Consider the following 26,407-nt stretch of genomic DNA (forward strand, 5'->3'; position numbering starts at 1 on the left):
TTCCTGGTTCGCAGCTGGCCGTCTTCTCGCGTATAACCGCACATGACGAGTGGCGACTTTTCAGACTTGGATCCCAAACTGGGGGAGAAGCTCCTTTCTGTGGCCTCCTGGCTGTGCGGTGTGGTGGACAGCCGGGTGGGCACTGCCGTCCAGGGGGGTGACCTTGGGCAAGTCACCTGGCCTTTCAAAGCCTTAGTCCCCTTCTCTCTACAGTGAAAGCATGAATGGTAGCTGTCTCATTAGAGCTGTGAAGGTAAAGTTGACTAGTTCATGGTCAGTGCTTAGTATTATTCCTATCGAATAATACTTCGTCATCTGTATGTTTAGTTAATATCAAATACAAGCGTGTGCTATTCCCACCTGTTAAAAATAGTCGGTCTTTTTACATCCAATCACCATATGATTATACTTAAAGACAAAGTATAAGTACAACTTCTTGGACTAATAATTCTTCCCTAATTAGGGACATTAGGCCAAGTATAGTCTTTATTTTTCCATGCGGTAAGTTATTGGTAAGTGGGAATGAAGAGACAAAAAATTTCTAGCATCGTGCTACTCCGACTGTGCATCTGAGAATTAATTGCTTTCTTACATAAGCATGCTCTTATTTTCACAGGTATATTAAGGAAACAAACATCAAAAATGACCCAAATGAACTCAACAATCTTATCAAGAAAAACTCTGATGTGGTAACGTGGACCCCACGGCCTGGAGCCACTCTCGATCTGAGTCGGATGCTAAAGGACCCGACAGACAGGTTTGGTTTGAGTCTTTATAGAGACTTAAGGATGGTTTACGAATGGTTTTCAATTTTGTGAGAAAATAAAGAGCATACCTGTGGCCTTTTGACAGGTCCTCGTTTGTAGGAATATTAAGTCTTTGTTGACTGGCATGCTGAGATTCTCATGGAATCAGATCCACACGTCACCTTTAGAAATGGAAGTCTTGCTGTTTAAATAAACCATTAAGTATCTTTCAGATCTAAGGGGGAAAAGATTGAGTTTTCCCGTAGGTTTCTCATGCGACGTAACAAATACTCAAATGTTTTCCTCATCTCAGAACCTTATTTGAGGATGAAGGGTGAGGGTGTTTTATTCCTATCAGGGACCGTTGATAGGCTCAAAAAGAAGTTGCCTTAAAGAAGTAAAACACAACGGACACGAGAGTTGGTTTTCAAATCAGCATAAACATTATCCCACCGCCTGTCCCACGCAGAGCACATCTGAGCAAGTAGCCTCGCATCGGGGGTGCGATTCGAGAAAAGTTAACATTGATGTCACAGACCTATGTTTTTGTAAACACTTGTCTTGAGCCAAATGAAACCATAAGTTCCTCACCCTAATTTAGAAACTGATGGGGTGAGTTAGAGAGCGAATCACACAGTTAACCAAAAGGGCACACCTGCTCCCGGCCTCACCCCTGCCAAGGCAGGGGTTAGCGATTCTGACCCTTTGCTGACTTCCTGTGTGAAACCGGTTGTTGAAGCCAGTCCTTTCTCCTCCATAAACCCCCCATAACTCCATCACTTGCCTCTAGCCTTTTCTGCCATGGCCTTCATTCAGCTTCTCATAATTTTTAGCCTCGATTCCCACGGTGGCCCCTGACTTGTCTGTACCTGTATCTGTGTTCTCTATACCAGCCAGTTCCAATCTGCTGGTCAAAATCCATGGTGGTTTTTGGTGGGTCATAAAAATCAATGACATTCATTACAACCTGCATTTCTGAAAAATGAAATCGAACAGAATAGAATACACCCGAGTACCTTGCCTATAATAAAGGGGAACGATTATTTCAGGAAACTTTCGTGTCAGAGGTACCCTTGGTGGACCCCCAGGGTCCTGATATAATGATTCAATGTTAATTCTTACAGGGACCGTAGGCAAAAGGTGTATAAGCCCCCGCTCCACATTGCTGCCAGAGTAAACTTTTCAAAATGCAAAACCCTTGCTGTTCCTTCTGGCTTCAGATTCTTTAAGATCTCCCCAGTGTTTCTAGCATAAAAGCAGTTTTTATTCTCCAGATCAAGGGTAAGAGAAGTTTTTACTTCGCTGCCAGAGTAAACTTTTCAAAATACAAAACCGTTCCTGTTCCTTCCTGCTTCAGATTCTTTAAGATGCCCCCCAGTGCTTCTAGGATAAAAGCAGTTTTTACTCTCCAGATCAAGGATAAGAGAAGTTGTTAATTATTCCGGTATTAGAGGGGCATTCGAGAGCCTTTGTCATTTGGCGTTTGCTGAGCTCCGTATCTTCTGGGTCCTGTCCTCCGGACGCATCCTGGAGCAGGAATTCGCAAACAGAATAACCTTGAGGAACTTGGGTAAATGCAGATCCCTGAGCCCCACCCCCCGGGGCTCTGGATCCGAGGTAGAGCCTGGGGATGTGCATTTGTATCACTGCATCTTACCGAACATTCTGGGTGACAAGAGCGTAGCGCTGTTGGGTTCTCAGTAATGACACGGAGTGTGAGGGACGTGGAAGGCTAAGTGCTTCCCTCTGCCTGGTGAGGGGAGGAGGGGGTGGGAGAACAGGAAGTGTGGTCAAGAAAAGCTCAATCTGAAATCTCTGGCATTTGAGCTAGGTCTCAGAGGGGAAGGGATTACCAGTAGAGTAATTGAGAGGGAGCGAATGAGAGGGACGGAGAGAGGGAAGGAGAGATTCCAGATTCCAGAGGGAATGGCGTGTGCTGGCGAAGGGAGGGGTCGATGGTGTTGCGAGTTTGATGCGCGCAGACACTTTGAACCGGTGAGCAAGTGTATGTCATTCATTCAGAAACGATTTATTGAGCTCCTTTGGTATACCTGCCTAGATACTACTAGGTACAGGGACACAGCCGTGAAAATGTCCTTCCCTCATGAAGCAGGAATGCCAGACGCCAGGTGCGGGGGCCAGGGTCACAAAGGCCTCGTGCAACCACACAGGGAGCTTGCCTGGGAGTAACTAGCGCTTGAGACAGTTACTCAGCAAAGCAGGCACATCACTGCGTTATGTTCTGGAGAAACCATTTCAGCCTGCAGAGGAGCGTGAACTGGGCAAGAGGCTACAGGGAGAATAGCTCCAGTCGAGAAGGCAGCGGGGGGGCCTGAAATGAGTGTGGCTTTAAGCCGAGACCCGGCAAGGAGTTGCAGAAGTAGTTCTGAGATTGACTTCCAAGGTAGAAGCTTTGGGATTCTGTTAAGTAATTTCTCACTGAAGCTAGCGCGTCTGTAGCTTTGGGAGAACGATGGACCAAAAGCATCGTGTTGAGGAGTGGTGCGTACAGACCTACAGTGACTTGCCAGGTATTTAGTAGACAGGTGCCTGTTTCCCTCCTTGGATTTCCCTTGCCCCCTTCACATCCCGTTCCATTTCTAGGGTTCAGGGTTCCGTGTTTCATGCGGTGATTCCCTCTCCGCACTGGATGGACAGAGCTCTGGGGCGGTCAGAGAACTCGGTTATCCAGATTGCTGACCGGGTTTCAGAATAAAATTGCCCATCTGTCCATCTCAGCTGTGGTTTGATCAGTACAGTAGGAGGACCACGTGTCAGAGGACCCAAATTCTGGCTGTTTCTCGAAGCTAGGCTAAACTCGCTGAGACGCTCAACAGAGACTTGTTGAGCCCCTTCTAAGTGCCAGTCATGCTGCTGCTTCCCCCACACTTCCATTCCGCGGAGGCTGGGGGCGGGACCGTGAGCGGACATCCGCAACATAAATATGACATTATATTCAACACTTCCATCGTTTAGCTACTTGAATCAAAAGGGCCCAGATCAGTGGTTTTCCAACCTTTCCCCTCCTCCCCCCCCACCCCCGGACATGGACTTTGACCTTGAAATGTATTCTGACTTGGAAACCCACCACACTGGCCGATTCACAGCTCGGTGCAGGTTGGGGTTCAGGCCCCACGCCTCGCATGTCTCCTCAGGAACTTCTGTGGGACGTTTCCAAATCATCCAGGCATTCTGACGGCTACTGTCTGGTTGACTGTTGATCTGGAAGGGCTCACTTTTGCCTTCCTTGTTTATGGCTTCTCTCACTTTCGTGCCCTTCTTTCTCCCTGTGGAATCCCCCCTTTGTACATGCACGCTCTGACTAGGTGCCTCCTTGCAGCCACCTTGCGGGGCGGTCAGGCCCTGCGGCCATCAGCGATTTCCTTCAAGCGGCCACATTCCACCTGGATAGGCAGAGGCATCCGAAAGTGTCACACGTACTCAGCCACCTCGGGTAATGTGCCTTCTGGACACGCAACAGATGTCTGGGGCCGTCGCTCAAGTGTGTGCAGGAGGGAGCCTCCCCAGAAGTATGCACTCTTGGGGCACCTGGGTGGCTCAGTCGGTTAAGCATCCGACTTCGGCTCAGGTCATGATCTCACGGTTTGTGAGTTCGAGCCCCGCGTCCGGCTCCGTGCTGACTGCTCGGAGCCTGGAGCCTGTTCCGGATTCTGTCTCCCTTTCTCTCTGCCCCGCCCCTGCTCACACTCTGTCTCTGTCTCCCTCAAAAGTAAACATTAAAAAATAAATAAATAAATAAAAGAAGTAACAGCGCTCTTGGCATTCCCGTAAACCTTCACTACCCTTCCAGCTCCTCCAGGACCAATCTCTTTATGGGACATGTATGTGGCCACACAGCTTCCATAGACTGAGCTCTCCTACAAGGACTCAAGAGGGAATCCAATGATGGGTTTTTTTTTTAATTTTTAATGTAATTTATGATTTTTTTTTAATATTTAGGGAAAAGTTACAAAAGATGTGGAGTTTTCCCATAGTCCCGTCCCTAGACTTTCCCTAACGTTAACGTCCTGCATAACCATAATATAGTCATCAGTGCCAGGGGATTCACATTGTCGCAATATGACTAACTGTCACCTTTGTGTCTTTAAGCAAGGGCATCATAGAGCCTCCAGAGGGGACCAAGATCTACAAGGATTCCTGGGACTTTGAACCCTATTTGAACATCTTGAATGCTGCTGTAGGAGATGAGATATTTCTTCACTCATCCTGGATAAAAGAATACTTCACTTGGGCGGGATTTAAGGATTACAACCTGGTGGTCAGGGTACGCCATAAGTGTTGTCTGTCTTTCCTCTTGTATTATGGAACTAGAGGAAACCCCCTGAGCATTCCAGTTTATTTCTCAATAAGCCTGCCTTAAGCGCCAAATGTAGGGCATGTTCCCTCAGGTCCAGCTCACTTTGGCTTTGGGAGCATTCTTGTCCCATGATTGTTGTTGTGGGTTTTGTGGGTGTTCTGTTTTGTTTAGCATTGGCAGAAACAGCTCTTTACGCTGTGGGGCTGGAAGGTGCTACCCGCCTGACTTGTAGCTGGGTGACATAGAAACAGGTGCCTCCTATCTGCAGCTGTGGTAAGAATCAGATTGCACAAACCATGAGGTTTAAGCACAAGGTTAAGTGCTAGATCTAGGCTGGAGGTCTGAAACTTATATTCGCTGCAGCATGTACATAACAGGGCTCACAAGCCAAGCGGTTCGAGTTATAACCTGGCCACCGAAGCTAAAAGTGTCTCCAAAAGCAAAGTAAATACTAACAGGTAGGAGGTGCAAGAGAAAGAGGGAGCCACAGTGGGCCAGGAGTACTGCAGGGGCTGGAGTAACCAGCCACTCACATGTATATTTTATCCGGCTTCTATTTAGTGCGCAAAGTTTAGGGACAGCGCATCAGGCAATAGACAACATTCGCTCTTAGAGACAAGGACTGGGGCCCCTCAGAGTGAGGACTATTCCCAGGTTTACCTTTCAACCCCTGAACGGTAATACCAGGCAATTCTTGCCGTTCTTAAAGGCAATGATTCCTAAAACCTGGCCCGGGGGTCGGTGCCAGTCTATGACAATGATTTCTCCGGTCAGTGGTGAGTAAGTTTGAGTATGCTTACGAGTATGGTTACAAAGTTGTCAGCTTTCTTTTCTTGGGATGAATTGTCATTATTCCAAGATTAGGTCCTCTCTGTTTTTGAAGTGTCAAAGCATTCTTCCCCTAATGAAATAAAAGTAGATGTAAGACTTGTTTTCAGTCCTCACTGGGAAATAAAATGCGGTTGACTCTTGAGTGACACTTATAAGCAGATTTTTTTAACAATTGAGGACTGTAAATATAATACTGTATATATGTAAATTCTCCTATGTATTTCTTTTTTTCAATGTAGTGTGTATTGATTTGGAGACAGCAGGGGAGGGGCAGAGAGAGAGAGAGAGAGAGAGAGAGAGAGAGAGAGAGAGAATCCCAAGCAGGCTCCATGCTGTTAGCACAGAGCCTGATGTAGGGCTCGAACTCACGAACCATGAGATCATGACCTGAGCCAGAACCAAGAGTCAGACGTTTAAATGACTGAGCCACCCAGGTGCCCCTCTTAGGATTCTCTTAATAACACTTTTTCTCTAGCTTACTTTATTGTAAGAATGCAGTATACAATACATATTACATAAAAAACGTGTTTATGTTTTATGTTATCGGTAAGGCTTCTAGTCAACATGCTATTATATTGTGGGGGAGTCAAGTTATACATGGTGTTTCAGGTGCACAGGAGTGGGAGCAGGAAGGGGTCTGTGCCCCCAACCCTTTGTGTCATTCAAAGGCACTACATCGGTGCTTATATTAGCTCCCGAATATTTTTTAGGAAATTGTCTTTGAAGTCCAGAGACCTGGAGAGCATTGGTCTAAATGATTACTTTCAGTTGGACAATCAGTATGAAAAAGAGAAAATATTTGGAATTTTCCATGAAGCCATGGCTGTTTAGCTGCTATTTAATGATGAGAAACATTGCACATTTTATTTCTTCCTTTGCCTACAAACTTATCATGGTGTTTGCTGTCTCATTACTAACAATACTCAAGATGATGATAATCTTCTCTGTAAACTTGATTGAAGTTAGTGATGTGAAGAAGCTTGCTTGTGTAGAAGGTTAGGATTTGAATGTTATCAGTTCAAGAGAGAGAGATTGAGGGAGGGAATATACGAACTCCAATTCATTGCTATCATTTAAGGATGTTTGGGTCTTACACAGTCCAGGATTTTTAGAAGACTTTGACCACCAGACTTATATGCTTCTTGCCTTTACCATGTTGTCATTTGCACAGATGATTGAAACAGATGAGGACTTCAGCCCTTTTCCTGGAGGATATGACTATTTGGTTGACTTTCTAGACTTATCCTTTCCAAAAGAAAGACCAAGCCGGGAACACCCGTATGAGGAAGTAAGCAGCAAATTGCTCCTTCCTGTCTACCTTTCTTCCTTCCTTTTTAAATCCACTTTTTATTTTAGAGTAATTTTAGATTTACGGAAAAGCTTGCGAGGATGGTACAGAAGATCGTTAACACCTTCCTTTACTGTGGTAGTTGTGACAACTAATGAGGCAGTGTTGAAACATAATTATTAACTGAAGTCCATACTTGCTGCTTTTTGAGTCCATTGCAAAGATTGGCTCCTCTACGTGCTTACTGCCCAAACCCGACCCGCTTAAGCTATCATCAGACCCGCAAGCCTCGAGATCTCTGCCTCCTTCCCCCCAGTGGACCTAGTGGGCATCCCTATAAAAGGAATTCAGTCAACATAAATCAACACATCTTTGATTGAGCTCCAGTTTTGAGCAAATCCCTGACCTGTGGCGCCATAATGGAAAGGGAGAGCTATTGCTTTGGAGACTGCTCCAAGCTTAGGACTGGTGCCCCCTCCCTGCTGATTATAGGCTTTGAGTAAGTGATTTAACCTGTCCAAGCCTTGGTTTTTTCTTTCCATGGGACGTATTCCCACTCTACCACTTTGTGGTAGTCACATAACTAATAATATACAGGAGCATGCACTGTAATTTTAAATTCTATGTGAATATAAACATAACGACCATTCGGGAAATTAGGAGGATATACGGTCTGCCCTTGAACTTGTTACTTGTGCCATATAAACGCACACTACTTTAATTGTAGTGGTTTAAACATACCTTTGGATAACAGATGTGTTCTTTTTTTTTTTTAAATTTTTTTTTTTCTTTCAACGTTTTTATTTATTTTTGGGACAGAGAGAGACAGAGCATGAACGGGGGAGGGGCAGAGAGAGAGGGAGACACAGAATCGGAAACAGGCTCCAGGCTCTGAGCCATCAGCCCAGAGCCCGACGCGGGGCTCGAACTCCCGGACCGCGAGATCGTGACCTGGCTGAAGTCGGACTCTTAACCGACTGCGCCACCCAGGCGCCCCTAACAGATGTGTTCTTAAACGACCTTTTAATAATTTGATTTGTATTTTAAGATTTCGTAAAGTACTTGCTATTGAAGAGAATCCTAGGTCGAAACTTCAGTACAACCAATGACTGATCGCCTGCTTTCTGGGTTTTAAAAAAAACTGGGTTTTCACATAGAGGAGAACCCTGTGTTGAAGCACCCATTTTAAGCAAAATGGATCTATTACATTTATTGCTTTATTTAACAAACGCATAGCTCTAAGCACTTTATAAACATTAAGTCATTTATTCGGCAGCAATCTATGGACAGAGATCACTATATCCCCCACTTCTGGATGAGGGTAACGCCATACCGGCGGTCAGGAACTTGCCCGCAGGCTGTCCAGCTGGCAAGCGGTGGGGCACAGGGCTGACCTCCGCTGTCTGGCTCTAGAGTCTAGCTAGACTCTAGGCTCTAGACTTTAGCCACTTTGTTGCTCCTCAGATTCTGAATTTACAAAATCTGTACATTGAGGTATGTGTTCGCCTTCAAGGAGATACATCTTCAGACTTTTCTGATTAACAAGTTCATGTAAAATATTCAACGGAAAGTCGCTTTTTCACATCTGCTGGGTAAAGCAAGCAAGCAACCGCTTGCTGCGGATTTAAATGCACTGGGAAGTGCATCATCATCATGCCTGGTGCTCTTTGATGTGGCTCTCGGTGCTTTTATCTGCCAGGACCTTAGGGAGATTTTCTCATGCTGAGGTTTGCTTATGCCTACCCTTGGAAGCGCTCCTAGAGTCCTCTCATGCTGCCTGTTTCTGTTTTTTTTTTTTTTTTCTTTTAAACCATTAATTGCCTTTCAAAGCTCATAAGTATATCTTCTGTCTCACCAGCTCTCCGTGTCTCCTAGATGCATGGCCTCTGCAGTCCACCTCCTCCTGCTCCAATCTGGATGAGCTCCTCTGGGTCTCTACAGATCTGTCACCCTGCGACGTCCCTTACCTGCCTCCAGACCCCGGCCAGGTCCCAACCTTCTTTGCTTTTACATTTTCTGCTTAAGTCACTGCCACAGAAGGGATGCATGGGAGCTGAACTTGACACAGTTTCCTGCCTCGCGTCGCAAGGCAGTTTAGCCGAGCGCACGACGCTGGCTAGCAGGTCACCTTGCGTGGACGTGGAGGGCGTTGCTCCTATGGCCTCTCCCCGTGTGCCCTGATGCTTACCGCGGGCTGATCTTTCTTCCTTTGTAAGTGACTTTGGAGAAGTAAGGGATTCATCTGTATTTACCAGTGACAAGACCTTTCCCCAGCTGGTGTAGGGCTCTCTGTGTCTGTATAGGACTTGTCATCGGTGGGCTTTACCTAAAGGCAGGGATCACATGCTTCAGTGCTCACCGCTGGCTTAAGGCAGGTTGGAAACAGGAGAGCAGGGTGGGGACTATCACGTGGAAGGGGGCAGTGCCTGATGAGCCCCAGCTGATCGGAATATTCCAGAGAACTCAGAAGCCTGGATTTTTATGTGAAATACCCAGATTTACAAACGAGCACAAAACTAACTCAGTTTTTTAAAAAGGGACCGCGGGCTCTATGACCCGCGAGCTAGGCTGTTTGGTCAGGGGGTCACCAGTTTAAGTTATGGGGGTGAGCAGCTAGCTGTTAGGTCGGGGGTCCCCTAAGCTCCAAAGTGTGGAGCTCCTGGCTTTGGGACATCACGAGGAAACCACCCCCTTGGGCTCCCGCCAGAATCCATTCCATTTACTCAGAGAACTGTCTGAAGGTATTCAGTGAGAACAGCGCGTAGGGCCGTAGGAACAGGTCAGCGGTTGCATGTACGTCATGCTGTGTGTCGTCACATCGCCCTTGGGACCCACCTCTGCCCCCTGCACGTCTGGACGCCCCTCCCCACGCGCTCTGGGACTCTGCAGACTCTGTCTTTGGTTGCCCCTCATCAGCCTACATTCCAGATTGAAGTTAGTTGAAATCTCTTGCTGGTCAACGACTCCCTTTGTTTCCTGTTCCGTGACAGCTGATACCTGTATACATGCGTTGTGAACACGTTGGTTGGGCCTGAGAGTGCACAGAACACAGGTGGTTTATTGCGTGTGACCGACCGGTCCATCTTTTCAAACTGAAGTCCTGTCTCCATTCCTGTGACTCTACCCCTGGGTTTTTTTCGCTTCCCGACTATTCTCCTGCATTCTTCCAGGGTCTCTCTTTCTCCAGGCATCACTTAAAGTTCTTGTTTCCCCCCAGGGTTCTGTGTTCAAATCACTCTTCCTCCCGCGCCTCTTCCTGGGCGATGTCATCTGCTGGTACCGCATCTCCACTAATGAGTCCAAAATCTGTATGTCCTGCCCCACAACACGCTCGGGCTTGAGATTCTTTCCAGTCAGCAGCCCGCCCGATATCGCCACCCCATCTCCAAATCCTCATCACCTCCTTTTCAACCTGTTCAAATTCCAGCTCATCCTCTTCCTTCTCTAGAACCGCTCTTTTCTTCTTTTCTGGATTTTTGGCAGCATTGACCCCCGACGATGAGCCACGCTTGACCCGGTGACCCTTTCCCTCACCCCCAAAGCTCATCAGTCACCAGGACCTTCCCATCTGTACCCCAAATCCTTCTCAGTTGTGTCCCCCGGTCTTCTGTGTGCTCTTCTCCAGGTTGAAAGGTTAGAAAGGTCATGTCCTTGCCCGGTGCGAGGAATGAGACCTCAGGCTTACGAGGGGCAGGCTCATCCCGGCCCAACTGCAGTCACGTTTCTAAATCTTCTGCTGGAAGAACGGAGCCGCTGAGCTGTGTCCGCGCTCACAGCGGATGTCGTCGTTTTGGAGGGAGGGTGCAGGCGAGACAAGTAAACCACGGTGTCCATCTCATCACCCTACGCCACATAATGGCGTGTCATTTCCGGAAGTTGGCGTCCAGTGGCTTCCGTGTGCTGTTTCCCAGGGACAAATCCGACGCCCGATACCGAGAAAGCTCCTGGTGACCTTTAGCGCTGGTGCGGCTGCCGTGTCGAAGCCACCGCGGATCTTTGCACACTTCTTTTTATAAATGATATCAGTTTTTTCTCCCAACAGTCCTGTAAGAGAGGAAACTGAGGCTGAGCCAGGTTAAGGTCACCTGAGTAGTAAGCCCTCGGCTGACGCTGCAAACCATCTCTGCTTGTCTGCTAATCCTGAACTCCTCTGACGCCTCCCCCGAGCTTCCGTGTCGGGAGTTGAGATTCTCGAAAGGGAAGGGCCTGACCCCCTACCCGAGGTGGTCTTGCTGTGAGGCAGGCCCGAAACCCGCAGACGGCCGGAGACCCGGATGCTCGGCTGTGCCGCAAAATGTTCCAGCGGGAGACTGGAACGCGCCACTTTGAGAATAACACTGTAGCGCCCACTTGTGCGGAAAGCTTACCGTGCAGCGGGAGTCTTGGATGTGCGTCGACTCAGTTAATCTCACAGCCACCCTCGGAGGAAGGTTCCGTCATCTGCGTTCTGTAGATGAGGAGACTGAGGCACAGAGCGGTTGCTAATTCCACACGCTGGAACGTGGATTTCGAGCCAGCGATGTGACTGTGCCACGAGGCTTGCTTCCCCAGCTCCAGATCCCTTTCCCGTTTTCCTTCCCTCACTTCCTGCTGAGCTCAGGGCCCTTCTCTCCAACCAACCCCCCACTCCCACCCCGGCCTGTGACATCTACTGTGACTGCCCGGGTCCCTGCCGTCCCAGACAGCTGCTTCTCCCAGGGACCTGAGGGGTCGGTACTCGGTGCTGGCTGGGTCACCCCTGCTCTTCGTTCCATGTCTGTTTCAGATTCGGAGCCGGGTTGACGTCGTCAGACATGTGGTAAAGAACGGTCTTCTCTGGGACGACTTGTATATAGGATTCCAAACCCGGCTGCAAAGGAGTCCTGACATATACCATCACCTGTAAGTTGGAAAGTGCCTGGCACGTGCGAGGCCACTGTGGAGGACGCCGCGGACATATAAGCAGAGTCAGGGACTGACTGTGCCCCCGTATTCTGGTGGATGTGCGAATTCCACCATTAGAGCTTCATTCCTTTGTTAACCTGTAAAAAGCAAATCTGATTACAAAAGTAATATTTTAAAGAGTCATTTATACCTTCACACGGATGTGTTTCAGTTCCTTTCTGGAACTGAACCACATTTCCTTGGTACAAGAAATGAAAGGACATTATGAGAGGGAAGGAGGGGGTTTGCCAAGACAAGAATGAGGGGCAGTGTTTACGTGACAAAGTCATGGTCATTGAAGACAGACCTTTCCCACGTCACATTTTGGCCTGTGCTCAACTCCAGCGTGCATTTGGAGGACGGTTTGGTGAGGGGGGATGGCCCACTGAGTGTCTGCCCGCCCTCCACTTCAAAAACCATGTAAGTCTCCTGTTACACAACTGTACATCTTTAAGACTATACTTGGAATATTTGAGCTGAGACATCAGAAAGGCCCGTTGGCCATGTTTACATTTGCCAAAGAATCACCAAGAGGGAGAATCGTTTCTTGTCATTACCACTGACCCTCTGAAAAGTGCAGGAATTTCACCGTAAGTAAGCAAAATGTACCATCTGCCTCGGCCTTGAGCCCGCAGCACAGGCGTGTCTCTCTTTTACCGATTTCCTTTTGAACGTTTTAAAATTATTTTTAGAAAATGTAAAGAATGGTGAAGCATACGAAGTAAAAAGTAAATAACACCACCCCACCCATCCCGCAAAACCCTGTTTCCTGCTTCTCCCCCCGCCCACTCACCAGAGCTCTCTCGGTAACTCTCTTCAAGTTCAGTGCGTATCAGTCATCCCAGGCCTGTTTCTGTCAACATTTCTCTGGTACGATGTCCCATACAGTTGGAGGGAAAAGTTTGTTGTTGCCGTTAATTTTTAAATATAATCTGAGCACGAAAGATCAGTGGCTTGCATTTTTTTTTTTTTTTACTCATCAGTGTTATCTTTGGCATCCCTCGTGTTGAGACACACACAGATCAGCCTCAGTTTTTTATTTAAAGATTTTAGTTTTACGTAATCTCTACACCCAAGGTGGGGCTCAGACTCACCACCCCAAGATCAAGAGTCGCGTGCTCCACCGACCGAGCCGGCCGGGAGTCCCGAACCTCAAACTTTTTAATGGCTGTAAAACATGTTTGACTTTTGTTCATTTTGAACAGAACATATGCCTGACTTCTTGTTCTGGAAACACAGGAATGAGGCCACTTTTGGGGAGATTCAAGAGGTTATTTTCTTAAGAAAATAGTTTCCTCTTGTAGGATATTGGTGCTAAAGACTATTTTGTTCTGTTGTTTGGTAATGAAGGTCATAAATGTAAGAGGATCGCCTAATGAATCATGGGAAACAGTCACAGCCCAGTTTATCTTTGTCTCTCTTCAAATGGGATTTATGAGTTTATTGAACATTTTACTGGTTGTAAAGATAATATATCTCCACTGTAGAAAGTTTGAGGAAAGGTATTTAAAAATTCAAAAAAGAGTTAAAACCACAAATGTCTCCACCCCTCAGAGAGAGCCGTTTATATCTGGTTAATCTTTCCTTTTCATTTATAAGCACCTACACATGCGCTTTCTGTAAACATCCAGTAATATTGTATGTACTTTTAAAAATGTTTATTTATATTAGAGAGAGAGCACATGAGAGAAAGGGGGAGGGGCGGGGGGGGCGGGAGAGAGAATCCCAAGTAGGCTCACGCTGTCAGTGCAGAGCCCGATATGGGACTTGAACTCACGGACTGTAAGATCATGACCTGAGCAGAAATCAAGAGTCGGGCGCTTAACCGACTGAGCCCCCCAGGCGCCCCTAATATCATGTGTCCCTTTGTACCTACGTGTTTACTGAACAATCTTTGATCTACCTGTAAGTTGTTTCTAACTTTTCACTGTTGGATGATGTGGCGGGTTAACCTGTCGGTGTTTCTTGTCAGGGCGGTTTCCTCAGGACACATTCCCACGAGCGGAGCTGCAGGATCCGGCGAGCACACAGCGCATAGGCTTTGGGCACAGTCTGCCCACTTGTTCAGGAAGCCAGTTTTATCTCCCCAGATACACGTAGGAGAGGACCCAGCTACCTGGACCCTCACTAGTACCGGGTTCTAATCCTTTTGTGTACAGAATACTAATCTATATTTTCACATACAAGAATTCCTTAAAGCAAGGCCCACCACGATAAGATAAAAATAAGACACAGTTGTCCTGGTTTAAGGGTCCACATTCAACACACTGAAAATGCCAGGCACTGAAACAGTACAGAAGCCCCATCTCTTAGGGGAGGGCTCAGTACCAGGTACCAAACAGATCTTGGCCAAGCAGCCATCATGGAAATTTCCAAAACGTATTTCCGCGCTTTATCTCCTATACAGGTTTTGGAACCATTTTCAAATAAAACTCCCTCTCACGCCACCCAACTGGAGGTCCTTCCTGATGCACTGTGGGTAGAGCAGACCTGAGCTTTCCAGGTGAGGCATGCCGTAAGTCTGGGAGACACCCTTGTCGTAAATCCTGTCACTCTCTCTCGGGCGTCCACATTAGGCAGGCGCCATACCTGTCAGAAAACCTGACTTTCAGGGGAGTGAGAAGAGCTAACATTACAAGAAGAACATTCAAGTTTAGAGATAAAGAAAGAAAATGAGCAGTGGGTACATCCAGTCCAAGTCCGTAGAGCGTTTGGTCTGGTTGACGTGAACATACGGCCAGTTAAAAAACAAGACGGAAGTTATCCCAGGAGGGCAGTGAGTGTTCAGAGCTAAATCCTGAACACAGAGCAGCAGAAGAAACCAAAGGGAGGAAAACTGAAAAACAGAGTATGATGGAAAATATCACCTCCCCATTTGCAATAGTCCTCTCCCTTTTTCAAGCTGATAGAGATCAGTTTGTCTGTCAAATCAGATTCGACATTTCTTCCTACCGCTTGGGATGGGATCTTATTAGCTGAATTAAAAATTATGTTTCCTCACACTTACTATTAGAAAGATCACATAATATTATTACAAAGATAGTAAATTCTTTGCCTCATGCATTTATTTATATATTTATCCCACCAACACTGTCTCATCACATTGTATGGCAATAACCTGTTTTCTGCTCAGTAGACTCTGATTTTCTGACTAGTAAACTCTCTTGCTTTTGTATCCCTAGTGCTTAGCGCTGTGCCCCATGCACATACGATTTTAGTCATGGTATGCATTCAAGGAGGGAAGGAACAGTGTGTTTCTATCTCCCACTCTCAGTACGACTTGTCTCTTAAACTGGGCTTCAGTGTCCTTACCAGTAAAATTAAGGATCGAAATAAAACATTTTTTTTTTCAGTTGTTAAGTTCTTTGTTCCCTATTCTAGCCCTTTGCTCCATACCCCAGTCCAGCACAAGGCATCGGGCTAGATCTTCTAAATTAGGATTATAAACCAAGAGGGAGGCCAAGGGAATTCACATATTACTGGATTATAAGGTAGACTAAATAAGCACTATGTTTGTGTTACAAACTAAGTGTTGGGAGTACTGAGGAGGGAGAGATTACGTCTGACTTTTTGAAATGACCAGGAAGAACATTATGGAGCAGGTAGTGTTTGGGGACCGTGGAGAGGCGAGGTGGTGTTCGGAGAGTGGCTCGAAGTTTGGGTAAAGTGCTTAATGAAGCTAAAACAGAGGGGAGGGATGGTGGAAAGAATATTCCAGCCAGAAAGAGTGGCTGAAGTGAAAAGGGAGAAAAATGCAAGGTGGACTGGAGCCTTGAAGAGTCCTCCTGGGACAACAGAATAAGGGAAGCGGAGAAGAGGCATGAGTGGCCCTGAGGGAGCAGGGTCAGGGGGCCTCCGTGAAGGTGCTGAGCGCGTTTAGTAGTTAGAGAGGCCAGGAGGCACGGAAGGTGAGGAGGTAACGGACAGAAAAAGCACAGAGTTCACGGTCTCGGAGCCAGAGCAGTTCTGAAAGATGGACAGGGACGCTTCTGTGTAAGTGGGTGAACGAAATGGAGCGGTGATGAAGGCTACAGTCAGGAGGCCAGCGTGTGCATTTTCAAGTTGCCGCATCAGGAAGGCAATAAAGTATGGCGGTCAGCACCTCCGACTTGGAATCTGACTTCTCAAATTAAAATCTGGGCTTTGTCACCTACTGGATGACCTTGGGCAAATTAGTGAACCTCCCTATGTCTCAGGTTTTCATCTGTAAAGCAGACATCATGATAGCACCCACTCTCAGGGTTGTGTCACGGGTAGGTCACTGCGAGTGAGTGAGTACCATGTGATAAGTGGACAATAAATGTTAACTTTGTCGGCCTGATGAAATAGACAGGAGAGTCCCGCGACCTACAGTCAGCCACATGGTGAATCTGTAAAAAGTCGGGAGAAGAACCGTATAGTTCAGTTCACAACCCAGTTTTAGACTCCTGCTGACCTTTGAAGCATCAAAGACTATGTAACTTGGACTAAAGAACAAGACAAAAAATTTGTCACAATGCAACAAAAAATGAAAAAGTATTAAAGTGACATTTACCCTTAATGTCTTTAATTCACAGAGATGCCAATCAACATAGAAAATTCAAGAATTTACTGATGCTACGTCTTGAACACAGGAAGCTTATACCAAAGGGACTTATGCCTTATTGAAATCAACAGTGGATAATTACATGTTGCATTTGTGAGACATTCACATATGTTTGTGGATCACTACATAGCCAGATAATTTAGATTTCACTTATTCCATACACAATTCTCTGTAAAAGAGGTGATGAACCCTACAGGAACAGATTGTCTATGGGAAACCAATCATAACAGGAAGAGATGTGAATCTGAGGGTTGAAGAAATAGAACAGGAGGAGACAGAATTCCCTCAAGGACAACGAGGAAACTGGAAGGGGGTGAGGTAACAAAAGTTGGGTTAGAAAAAGAGAAGAAGGAAGAGAAATGGATAAACGAGTGACTGTAAGAAGAAAGCAGGAAGGAGAAAAACTTAAAATAGTATTATGAGAGAAGAATCTAACAATAGACATTTTGTTCCTTAATAGATTGATTTCCCAAATAGGGTCCATTAAGAGAGTCAGGTATGAGGACTTGTGGGCTGTTTTGAAAAAGATTGTTGAAATGCATGCATTTGCCAAAACAAGGCTGCAGAGGCTGCCCTAAAAGGAAAACTTTCATTGGGACTGAAATTATCTTGATTCTGGGGCAAAATTAGTCATTTCCTGCAGCTTATAAATTCTAACAAATGGAAAGATCTTTGGCTAATAAAAAAAAAAAAATGAACACTAGCTAGTAATGAGTTTTGTAGACAAAAATCTTTCAAAATCAATAGAAAAGTCAACAACAAGCATCCGTACCTTGAAAAAGTTGGGAAATCCTCTTCTGACCGTACAAAAACATCGTTTCAGTGGTTGAGATAGGCAACTAATTTATCTATTTTCTGCTACTGTCTGTAATTTTGGGTGATATTTGCACGATTAAGGCACAGCCATGCACATGTATCCCTAGGAAATGTGATTGTTAACAAGGTTGCTATTTTACGTGTTGATGTTGCTAGTACAACACACGCACACACGCACACACACACCTCTCATCGACTGAACTTCAATGTTGATTTTCTGACTGTACATACTACCTCTTTAATTCTGAAGATACAAGAATCCAGTGGTGAATTTACCTCCTTAAATATCTGAATTCACACTTCGTAATGGAAAGGTTGATCTATTTCTCATGACAATTAATACCAATGATGTTTCATTTTTCTGGTTCACTTCACACATTATGCATGTAATTCAGGAATTGTATTTTGTGATTTACACTGTGTGGTAAACTATTCAATCATTACTGAAAAATAAATGTAATATATATCGATCACATGTATGTTAAAATGTATATGATGAGCAAAGAAAAGATCATTTTAAAATGTGGACTAATTTTCTCGCCATTAAGCCCATCTTTACTTTCATGCTGACTTTCCGGTGACATCCTTCTGATTCCCTCTCTCCAACAATTCTTTCATATCACCAGGACCGCCAGGGCATCGACCTGCGTGCCCTCACTTTGTTCCTTACTCCTCTTAGATGGCTCTTTTCTACCTGTGTCCACATCACCCTCTTCTTTCTTGTTCTCTACCCCACATCACCTGCCCTCTTTCCCTCTCTCGTATCTCATTTCCATGACTCAAACCAAAAACTGTGAAACCATCCTTTGTGCCTTGCTCTGACATCCGCTGCAGCAGCAAATCCTGTTACCTCCGCCTTCAAAATATACCCGGAGCCTATCCACTTCATACCACCTGCACTGCTATCAAAATCCGGAGACAGAGGAAACTCACGGAAATAATCTTGGCATTGGGGGCTGATTTTCCTCCTGCCGTGGATAGGCATCTGCCCATTCCAAAAGCCAAAAACCCGAATGCCTTGAAAATCACTCACACTCAAGGGGTGCCGGGAAAGCTGTTCATGGGGAGGTGGCTTGCAGACTGCACAGACCTACCATAAAGCCACGGTAGAGAGTGTCCAGGAAGCTGCCATGCTGCTATTCATCTCACACTTTGGGAGCTCCACAGTAGAGCAACTGAGATGTAAGAGCCAGAACGGAAACCACTGCCTTCATTAGTGCCCCCCCCTCCAGTGCCCTCCTCAAACAAAGCTTAACTCTGAACTAGGCAGCCAGGGGGAAATATTTATTCTCGCACTGCAGGCAACGAAGAGGAGATTTGGAGCTGAGAGGCAATAAGTTGATAATTAAAACACACACTTGATAAAAATTTGTATTGTAATCGCCAGGGTAACCAGTGAAGGAATAGTAAAAGAAGGTGTAACCACAAAAGTAACACAGGGAAGATGAAATGATTTAAAAATATTAACCTGCGAAAGAAGCCAACAAAAGAGAAAATAATAGAACAGATAGGATGAATAGAAAGCAAACACCCAGATGGGAGAGTATATCAATATTTGCATTAAATATAAATGGACTAAATGCTCTCATTAAAAGAGACAGGAACAGACTGGATTTCAAAAGATGCTTTTTGGGGTGGGAGATGGGCCAAATGGATGAAGGGGGGTGAGAAGTATAAGCTTTCAGTTATGGAATGACTAATCACAGGGATGAAAGGTATAGCATAGGGAATATAGTCAGTGGTATTGTAACAGCATTGTATGGTGACAGATGGTAGCTATACTTGGGGTGAACATAGTATAATGTGTAAATCTGTCAAATCACTTAAGTTGTACACCTGAGACTAATATTTTGTGTCAGCTATTCTTCAGTTAAAAAAAAACCTCTTTGGCTGCTTATGAGACACATTTTTAAAAGATAAGCATACTGAAAGCATGAAAGAAAAAAAATGGGGGAATATATACTATAAAAACACTAATAAAAGATGGTACAGCTATCTTAATGTCAGATAAAGTGGAACACTCTGTAATGATAAAAAGGTTTTTTTTTAATTCCAGTATAATTAAATACAGTATTATATTGGTTTAAGGTGTACAATATAGTCATTCGATAATTCCATATATCACTCGGTGCTCATCACAAGAAGTATATTCTTAATCCCCATCACCTACTTCACCCATCCCCTGCTCCCCCACCCCTCTGGGAACCATCTGTTTGTTTGCTGTAGGTAAGATCCTGTTTGTTGATTTGTCTCCTGTTTTCTTTGTTTGTTTGTTTTGTTTCTTATATTCCACATATGAGTGAAATCATATATTTATCTTGTTCTGGCTGACTTATTTCACTTAGCATTATACTCTCTAGATCCATCCATGTTGGTGCAAAAGGCAAGGTTTCATCCTTTTTTTATAGCTGAATAATATTACGTGTGTGTGTGTGTGTGTGTGTGTGTGTGTGTGTGTGTGTGTATCCATTCATTAGTCAGTGGACACTTAGGCTGGCTCCATACTTTGGTTATTGTAGATAATGCTGCTATAAACATAGGGGTGCATATATCTTTGCAGATTAGTGTTTTTATATTCTTTGAGTAAATACCCAGTAGTGGGATTACTGGATCATAGGGTAATTCTATTTTTAATTTCTTGAGGAACTTCCATATTGTTGTCCACAGTGGCTGCACAGTTTGCATTCCCACCAACAGAGCATGAGGTTTCCTTTGGTTCTGCATCCTCACCAACACTTGTTTCTTGTGTTTTTGATTTGAGCCGTTGTGACAGGTGGGAGGTGATATCTCACTGTGGTTTTGATTTGCATTTCCCTGATGATGAGTGATGTTGTGCATCTTTTCATGTGTCTGTTGGCCATCTGGATGTCTTCTGCCCATTTTTTAATTGGATTGTTTGGGTTTTTTGTGTGTCTGTTGAGTTGTGTAGATTCTCTATATGTTTTGGATACTAACCCTTAATCAGCTATGTCATTTAAAAATATCTTCTCCCATTCAGTAGGCTGTTTAATTTTGTTGATTGTTTCCTTTGCTGTGCAGAAGATTTTTATTTTGATGAAGTCCCAATAGTTTATTTTTGATTCCCCACCCCCTTGCCTCAGGAGTCATATCTATGAAAAAGTTGCTATAGCTGATGTCAACGAAATTACTGCCTGTGCTCTCTCCTGGGATTTTTATGGTTTCAGGTCTCACATTTAGGTCTTTAATCCATTTTGAGTTTATTTTTGTGTATGGTTTAAGAAAGTGGTCCAATTGCATTGTTTTGCATGTAGCTGACCAATTTTCCCAACACCATTTGTTGAAGAGACTGTCTTTTTTCCATTGTATATTCTTACCTCCTTTGTCAAAGATTAATGGGCCATATAATGATGGGTTTATTATGGGCTCTCTATCTTGTTTCACTGATCTGTGTGTCTGTTTTTGTGTCAGTACCATGCTGTTTTGATTACTATAGCTTTGTACTATATCTTGAAATCTGGGATTGTGACACTCCTCACTTTGTTTTTCTTTACAAGATTGCTTTGGCTATTTGGGGTCTTTTGTGATTCTATACAAATTTTAGATTGTTCTAGTTCTGTGAAAAATGCTGTTGGTATTTTGATAAGGATTGCATTAAATCTGTAGGTTGCTTTGGGTGGTATAGACATTTTAACAATATTTGTTTTTCCAGTCCATGAGCATGGAATATCTTTCTGTTTATGTTGTCTTCAATTTCTTTCATCAATGGTTTGTAGCTTTCACCTCCTTGGTTAAGTTGAATCCTAGATATTTTATTATCTTTGGTGCAATTGTAAATGGGACTGTTTTCTTAATTCCTCTTTCTGCTACTTTGTTATTAGTATGTAGAAATGCAATGGATTTCTGTCTATTGACTTTTTATCCTGCAACCTTACTGAATTTATTTATCACTTCTAGTAGCTTCCTGGTGGAGTCTTGGGGGTTTTCTATATACAGTATCATGTCATCTACAAATAGTGAAAGTTTTATTTCTTCCTCAACAGTTTGGATACCTTTTATTCCTTTCCCTTGTCTGATTGCTGTGGCTAGAATTTCCAATACTATGTTGAATAAAAGTGGGGAGAGTGGACATCCTCATCTTATGCCTGATTTTAGGGGAAAAGTTCTCAGTTTTTCACCATTGAGTATGATGTTGTCTGTGGGTTTTTTATATACGGCCTTTATTATGTTGATGTACGTTCCTCTAAACCTAATTTGTTGAGGGTTTTCATCATGAATGGATGTTGTACTTTGTCAAGTGCTTTTTCTGCATCATCTGAAATTTTCATATGGCTTTTATCAATGTCATGCATTGATTTGTGAATGTTGAACCACTCTTGCATCCCAGAAATAACTTCCACTTCATTGTGGTACATGATTTTTTTAATGTATTGTTGGGTGCTGGCCTCATAGAATGAATTTGAAAGCTTTCCTTCCTCTTCTATTTTTTGGAATAGTTTCAGAAGAGTAGGCGTTAACTCTTCTATAAATGCTTGGTGAAATTCACCTGTGAAGCCGTCTGGTCCTGGACTTTTGTTTATTGGCAGCTTTTTGATTACTGACTCAATTTCTTTGCTGGTAATCGACCTGTTCACATTTCCTCTCTCTTTCTGGTGGTTTTTGGGTGGTTATAGGTTCCAGGAATTTTATTCATTTCTTCTAGGTGGTCCAGTTTGTTGGCATATAAGTTTTCATAATATTCTTTTACAATCCTTTTTTTCCCCTGTAGTGTTGGTTTCTTCTGTTTCATTTCTGATTTTATTTGACTCCTCTCTGTTATTTTGATGAGTCTGGCTAAGGGTTTATCAATTTTGTTGATCTTTTCAAAGAACCAGCTCCTGGTCTTATTGATCTGATCTATTGTTTTTTTTAGTTTCTGTTTTGCTTATTTCTGCTCGAATCTTTATTATTTCCTTCTTTCTGCTGGTTTTGGGTTTTGTTTGTTCTTCTTTTCTAGCTCCTTTAGGTGTAAGATTAGGTTGTTTAATTGAGATTTTTCTTCTTGAGGTAGGCCTGTATTTCTATTAACTTCCCTCTTAAAACAGCTTTTGCTGCATCCCAAAGATTTGGGACCATTGTGTTTTCATTTTCATTTGTCTCCATATATTTTTTATTTCCTCTTTGATTTCCTTAAAATTTTTAAAAAATGTTTATTTATTTTGAGAGGAAAGGGAGGGAGAAAGAAGGGAGGGGGGGGGGCACAGAGAGAGAGAGAGAGAGAATCCCAAGCAGGCTCTGTGCAGCCAATGCGGGGCTCCACCTCACGAACTGTGAGATCATGACCTGAACCAAAGTCAAGAGTTGGACATTTAAACAACTGACCCACCCAGCTGCCCCTCCTCTTTGATTTCTTAACTGACCCATTTCTTGTGTAGTAGCATGTTATTTAACCTTCACGTATTTGTGTTCCTTCCAGATTTTTTGTTGTGGTTGACTTCTAGTTTCATAGTCGGAAAAGACACATGGTATTACTTCAACTTTTTGAGTGTGTTGAGACTTGTTTTGTGGCCTAATATGTGATCTATTCTGGAGAATGTTCCATGTGCACTGAAAAAGAACATTCTGCTGTTTTAGGATGGAATACTTTGAACATATCTGTTAGATCCATCTGGTCCAGTGTATCATTCAAAGCCACTGCTTTCCTTGTTGATTTTTTGTTTGGATGATCTGTCCATTAATGTAAATGGGGTGTTAAAGCCCCCTACTATTATTTTATTCCTACGGATTACTTCCTTTATGTTTGTTACTAGTTGCTTTATGTATTTGGGTGCTCCCATGTTGGGTGAATTAATATTTACCATTGTTATATCTTCTTTTTTTTTTTTTTTTTTTTAATTTTTTTTTTTCAACGTTTATTTATTTTTGGGACAGAGAGAGACAGAGCATGAACGGGGGAGGGGCAGAGAGAGAGGGAGACACAGAATCGGAAACAGGCTCCAGGCTCTGAGCCATCAGCCCAGAGCCCGACGCGGGGCTCGAACTCACGGACCGCGAGATCGTGACCTGGCTGAAGTCGGACGCTTAACCGACTGCGCCACCCAGGCGCCCCTACCATTGTTATATCTTCTTATTGGATTGTTCCCTTTGTAATCATGAAGTGTCTGTCTTTGTCTCTTTGTTATAGTCATTGCTTTAAAGTCTACTTCGTCTGATACAAATGTTGCTACTCTGGCTTTCTTTTGATGTCTGTTAGGTTGGTAAATGTTTCTCCATCCCCTGACTTTCAATCTGCAGGTATCTTTAGTTCTGAATGAGTCTCTTGTAGGCAGCATAAAGGTGGATCTTGATTTTTTTTTTTTTTTGTCCATTCTGTCATCTTATGTCTTTTGATTGGATCATTTACTCCATTTACATTCAAAGTAATTATTGATAGGTATGTGCTTAATTGCCATTTTGTTACTTATATTATGGTTAATCTTATAGTTCTTCTCCGTCCCTTTCTTCTCTTGCTTTCTTCTCTTGGATGCTAGCTTTCTTTAGTGATTATACTTGGATTCCCTTTTCTCTTTATTTTTTTGTATATCTGTTACCGAATTTTGGTTTTTCATTACCATTAAGTTTATATATAACATCTTCTGCGTATAGCAGTCTGTATTAAGTCGATGGTTGCTCAAGTTTTTACCCATTCTAAAGCACTAAATTTTTACTCCTCTCCCCTCCACGTTTTGGCTATATAGTGTCATACTTTACATCCTTTTATTTTGTGAACCCCTTGACTAATTTTTATAGATATACTTATTTTTATTGCTTTTGTGCTTCCTACTTTTGTTACTCCCACTTATGGCCTTTCCTTTCCATTCAAAGAGTCCCTTTTAACATTTCTTGTAAGGCTGGCTTAGTGGTGACGACTTCCTTTAACTTGTTTTCCTGAGAAACTCTTTGTCTCCTTGTATTCTCAATAATAGCCTTGCTGGATAGAGAATTCTTGGCTGCAGCTTTTTTTCTTTCCTTTTAGTATTTTGAATATATCATTCTATTAACTTCTGGCCTGCGAAATTTCTGCTGAAATATCAGCTGATAGCTTTATGGGGTTTCCTTTGTATGTATCTGATTTCTTTTCTCTTGCTGCTTTTTAAAATGTTTCTTTATCACTGCTTTTTGTCATTTTAATTACTGTGACTTGGTGTGGACCTCCTAGGGTTGGTTTTGTTAGGGGCTCTCTGTGCCTCCTGGATCTGGATTTCTGTTTCCCTCCCCAGATTTGGAAAGTTTTCAGCTATTATTTCTTCGAATACATCTTCTTCCCCCAGCCCTTTTTTTCCCTCTTCTGCTTCCAAGATCGCTGTAATGTGACTGTCATTCTCCTTGCTGATGGTGTTGCATTCCCTTAATCTATTTTCATTTTTTCATGATTTTTCTCTCTCTCCTGTTCAGCTTGATTGCTTTCAGTTACTCTGCCCTCCAGTTCACTGGTCCATTCTTCTGCCCCCCCCCCCACTCTACTGTTTATTCTCTCTGGTGTATTTTTATTTTAATCATGGAGTTCTCCATCCCTGATTGGTTCTTTTTCATGTGTTCTGTGTCTTTCTTGAAAGTCTCGCTGAGTCTCTCCACTCTTTCTCAAGTCCAGTGAGTGTCTTTATGACCGTTACTTAAAATTCTCGGTCAGGCATGTTACTTACCTCCATTTCATTTAGCTCTCTTACTGAGATGTGGGACATATTCCTTTGTCTCCTCATTTTGTCTCCCTGTCTGTGTCTGTTCCTATCTGTTAGGAAAGTAAGCTACGTCTCCTGCTCCTGAAGGCCGTGGCCTTGTAAATAGCAGGTCCTGCGCGCCCGCCGTGTAATGTCCCCCGTTCTCCAGAAACTGGCGCTTCAGCAATGTCTCCTGTGTGTTGCACGTGCCCTGCTGTTGTGGCCGGGCTGTGTTTGCATTTAGTCCAGTTGGCTGTAATGTCTCCCTCTGCCTGATTGTGGGCAGTGTTTGATCCCTGTGTCGTTAGCGGGCCAGTCTGGGGCCGATTTGGGCTTGAATTGAGTCAGATCAGGCATTTGTCAGAGATGCACTAGAAGAAAATGTTGGGGGGATTTCCTCTGTGTTGTCCCCTGAGGACCTTCGATTGGTGGGTGGGGCCTGCAGTTAGACCAGATGTCAGCCACAGTGGGGCTGCCATAGGTGGTTATCTTCCCCTTGCCTTGGGGCTGGGGTCAGTTTGGTGTGACACTGGGCCCTATCAGGGGTGCCCGCACACTGCCGGGTTGTGGCTCTGCTTTGGATGGACTTCTCCTGAGGGTGGGGCCACAGGATAACTGGGGGCCAGGGACGCACTGCCATCAAGGCCAGTGCCAGTCTGCCGTGGGAGGGGGTTTGCAACTAACCGGAAAACTCCTGCCGAGACCGAGATGAGTGGGATTTGAGCAGGGGCGGGCAGGGCACACTGTTTGCAAGCTGGGTGGAGACCGTTCCCACTTCCTTGGTTCTCGCAGGTGTCTGTGTATCTTGGCCGGGGGTCAGGGGAGGGAAACCGCACCTGCCAGCTCTTTTGCTCTTGGAGAAGTCTCCCGACAACCCCTGCCCTTCCAGCACCCACTCTGAGATTAGTGAACGAATCCCCTCCCATACACCCCAGGCACTTTTCAAACTGCTGCTTCTGTGCTGCATCTTAGCAGGGCTGTTTTTTGCACTGTTTCTTTAAGGGCAGGGACTCAGTTTCCCATCCTCCTGTGGCTTATCTGGAGCCGAGCCCACTGATTTTTAAAGTTCCAGGTGTTAAGCCCCGCTGATTGTAAGAACCCACAGAGTTAGGCCTTCTGGTCTTCAAACCCAAACATTATGGGGATTCGTCTTCCTAATGCAGGTCCCTTGTGTTTTGGGTGCCTGGTGTGGGATCTGCTCCTCTCTCCTCTCCCTCTGCACCTGCAGCATCCCCTCCCAGGATCAGATGACCAGACCCAGGGCTC

The 26,407-nt window shown here is 44.4% G+C and overlaps 1 protein-coding gene across 7 annotated transcripts in view; it reads left to right on the plus strand.

Annotated features, from left to right (window-relative positions):
- The window catches only part of LOC112853426 (cytidine monophosphate-N-acetylneuraminic acid hydroxylase), a 126,868-nt gene extending 108,886 nt beyond the window's left edge, over positions 1-17,982 (plus strand). For 5 of the 7 annotated variants that reach the window (XM_086706102.1, XM_025916962.2, XM_086706101.1 and 2 more), the window contains 6 exons: positions 617-757; positions 4,857-5,031; positions 7,067-7,183; positions 11,949-12,064; positions 14,514-14,609; positions 16,663-17,982. In XM_086706102.1, the coding sequence (XP_086562228.1) occupies positions 617-757; positions 4,857-5,031; positions 7,067-7,183; positions 11,949-12,064; positions 14,514-14,589 (625 nt within the window). In that variant the 3' untranslated portion in view covers positions 14,590-14,609; positions 16,663-17,982. Of the gene's footprint in view, positions 1-616; positions 758-852; positions 1,155-4,856; positions 5,032-7,066; positions 7,184-9,041; positions 9,172-11,948; positions 12,065-14,513; positions 14,610-16,662 lie in introns of those variants that run through there. The other 2 variants (XR_015250973.1, XM_086706103.1) reach the window with 2 other exon arrangements.
- Positions 17,983-26,407: the final 8,425 nt, after the last annotated feature.

The sequence above is a fragment of the Puma concolor genome, chromosome B2 (genome assembly GCF_028749965.1).
Source record: "Puma concolor isolate L17-30 chromosome B2, mPumCon1.1.hap2, whole genome shotgun sequence".
NCBI classification, from domain to species: Eukaryota; Metazoa; Chordata; class Mammalia; order Carnivora; family Felidae; genus Puma; species Puma concolor.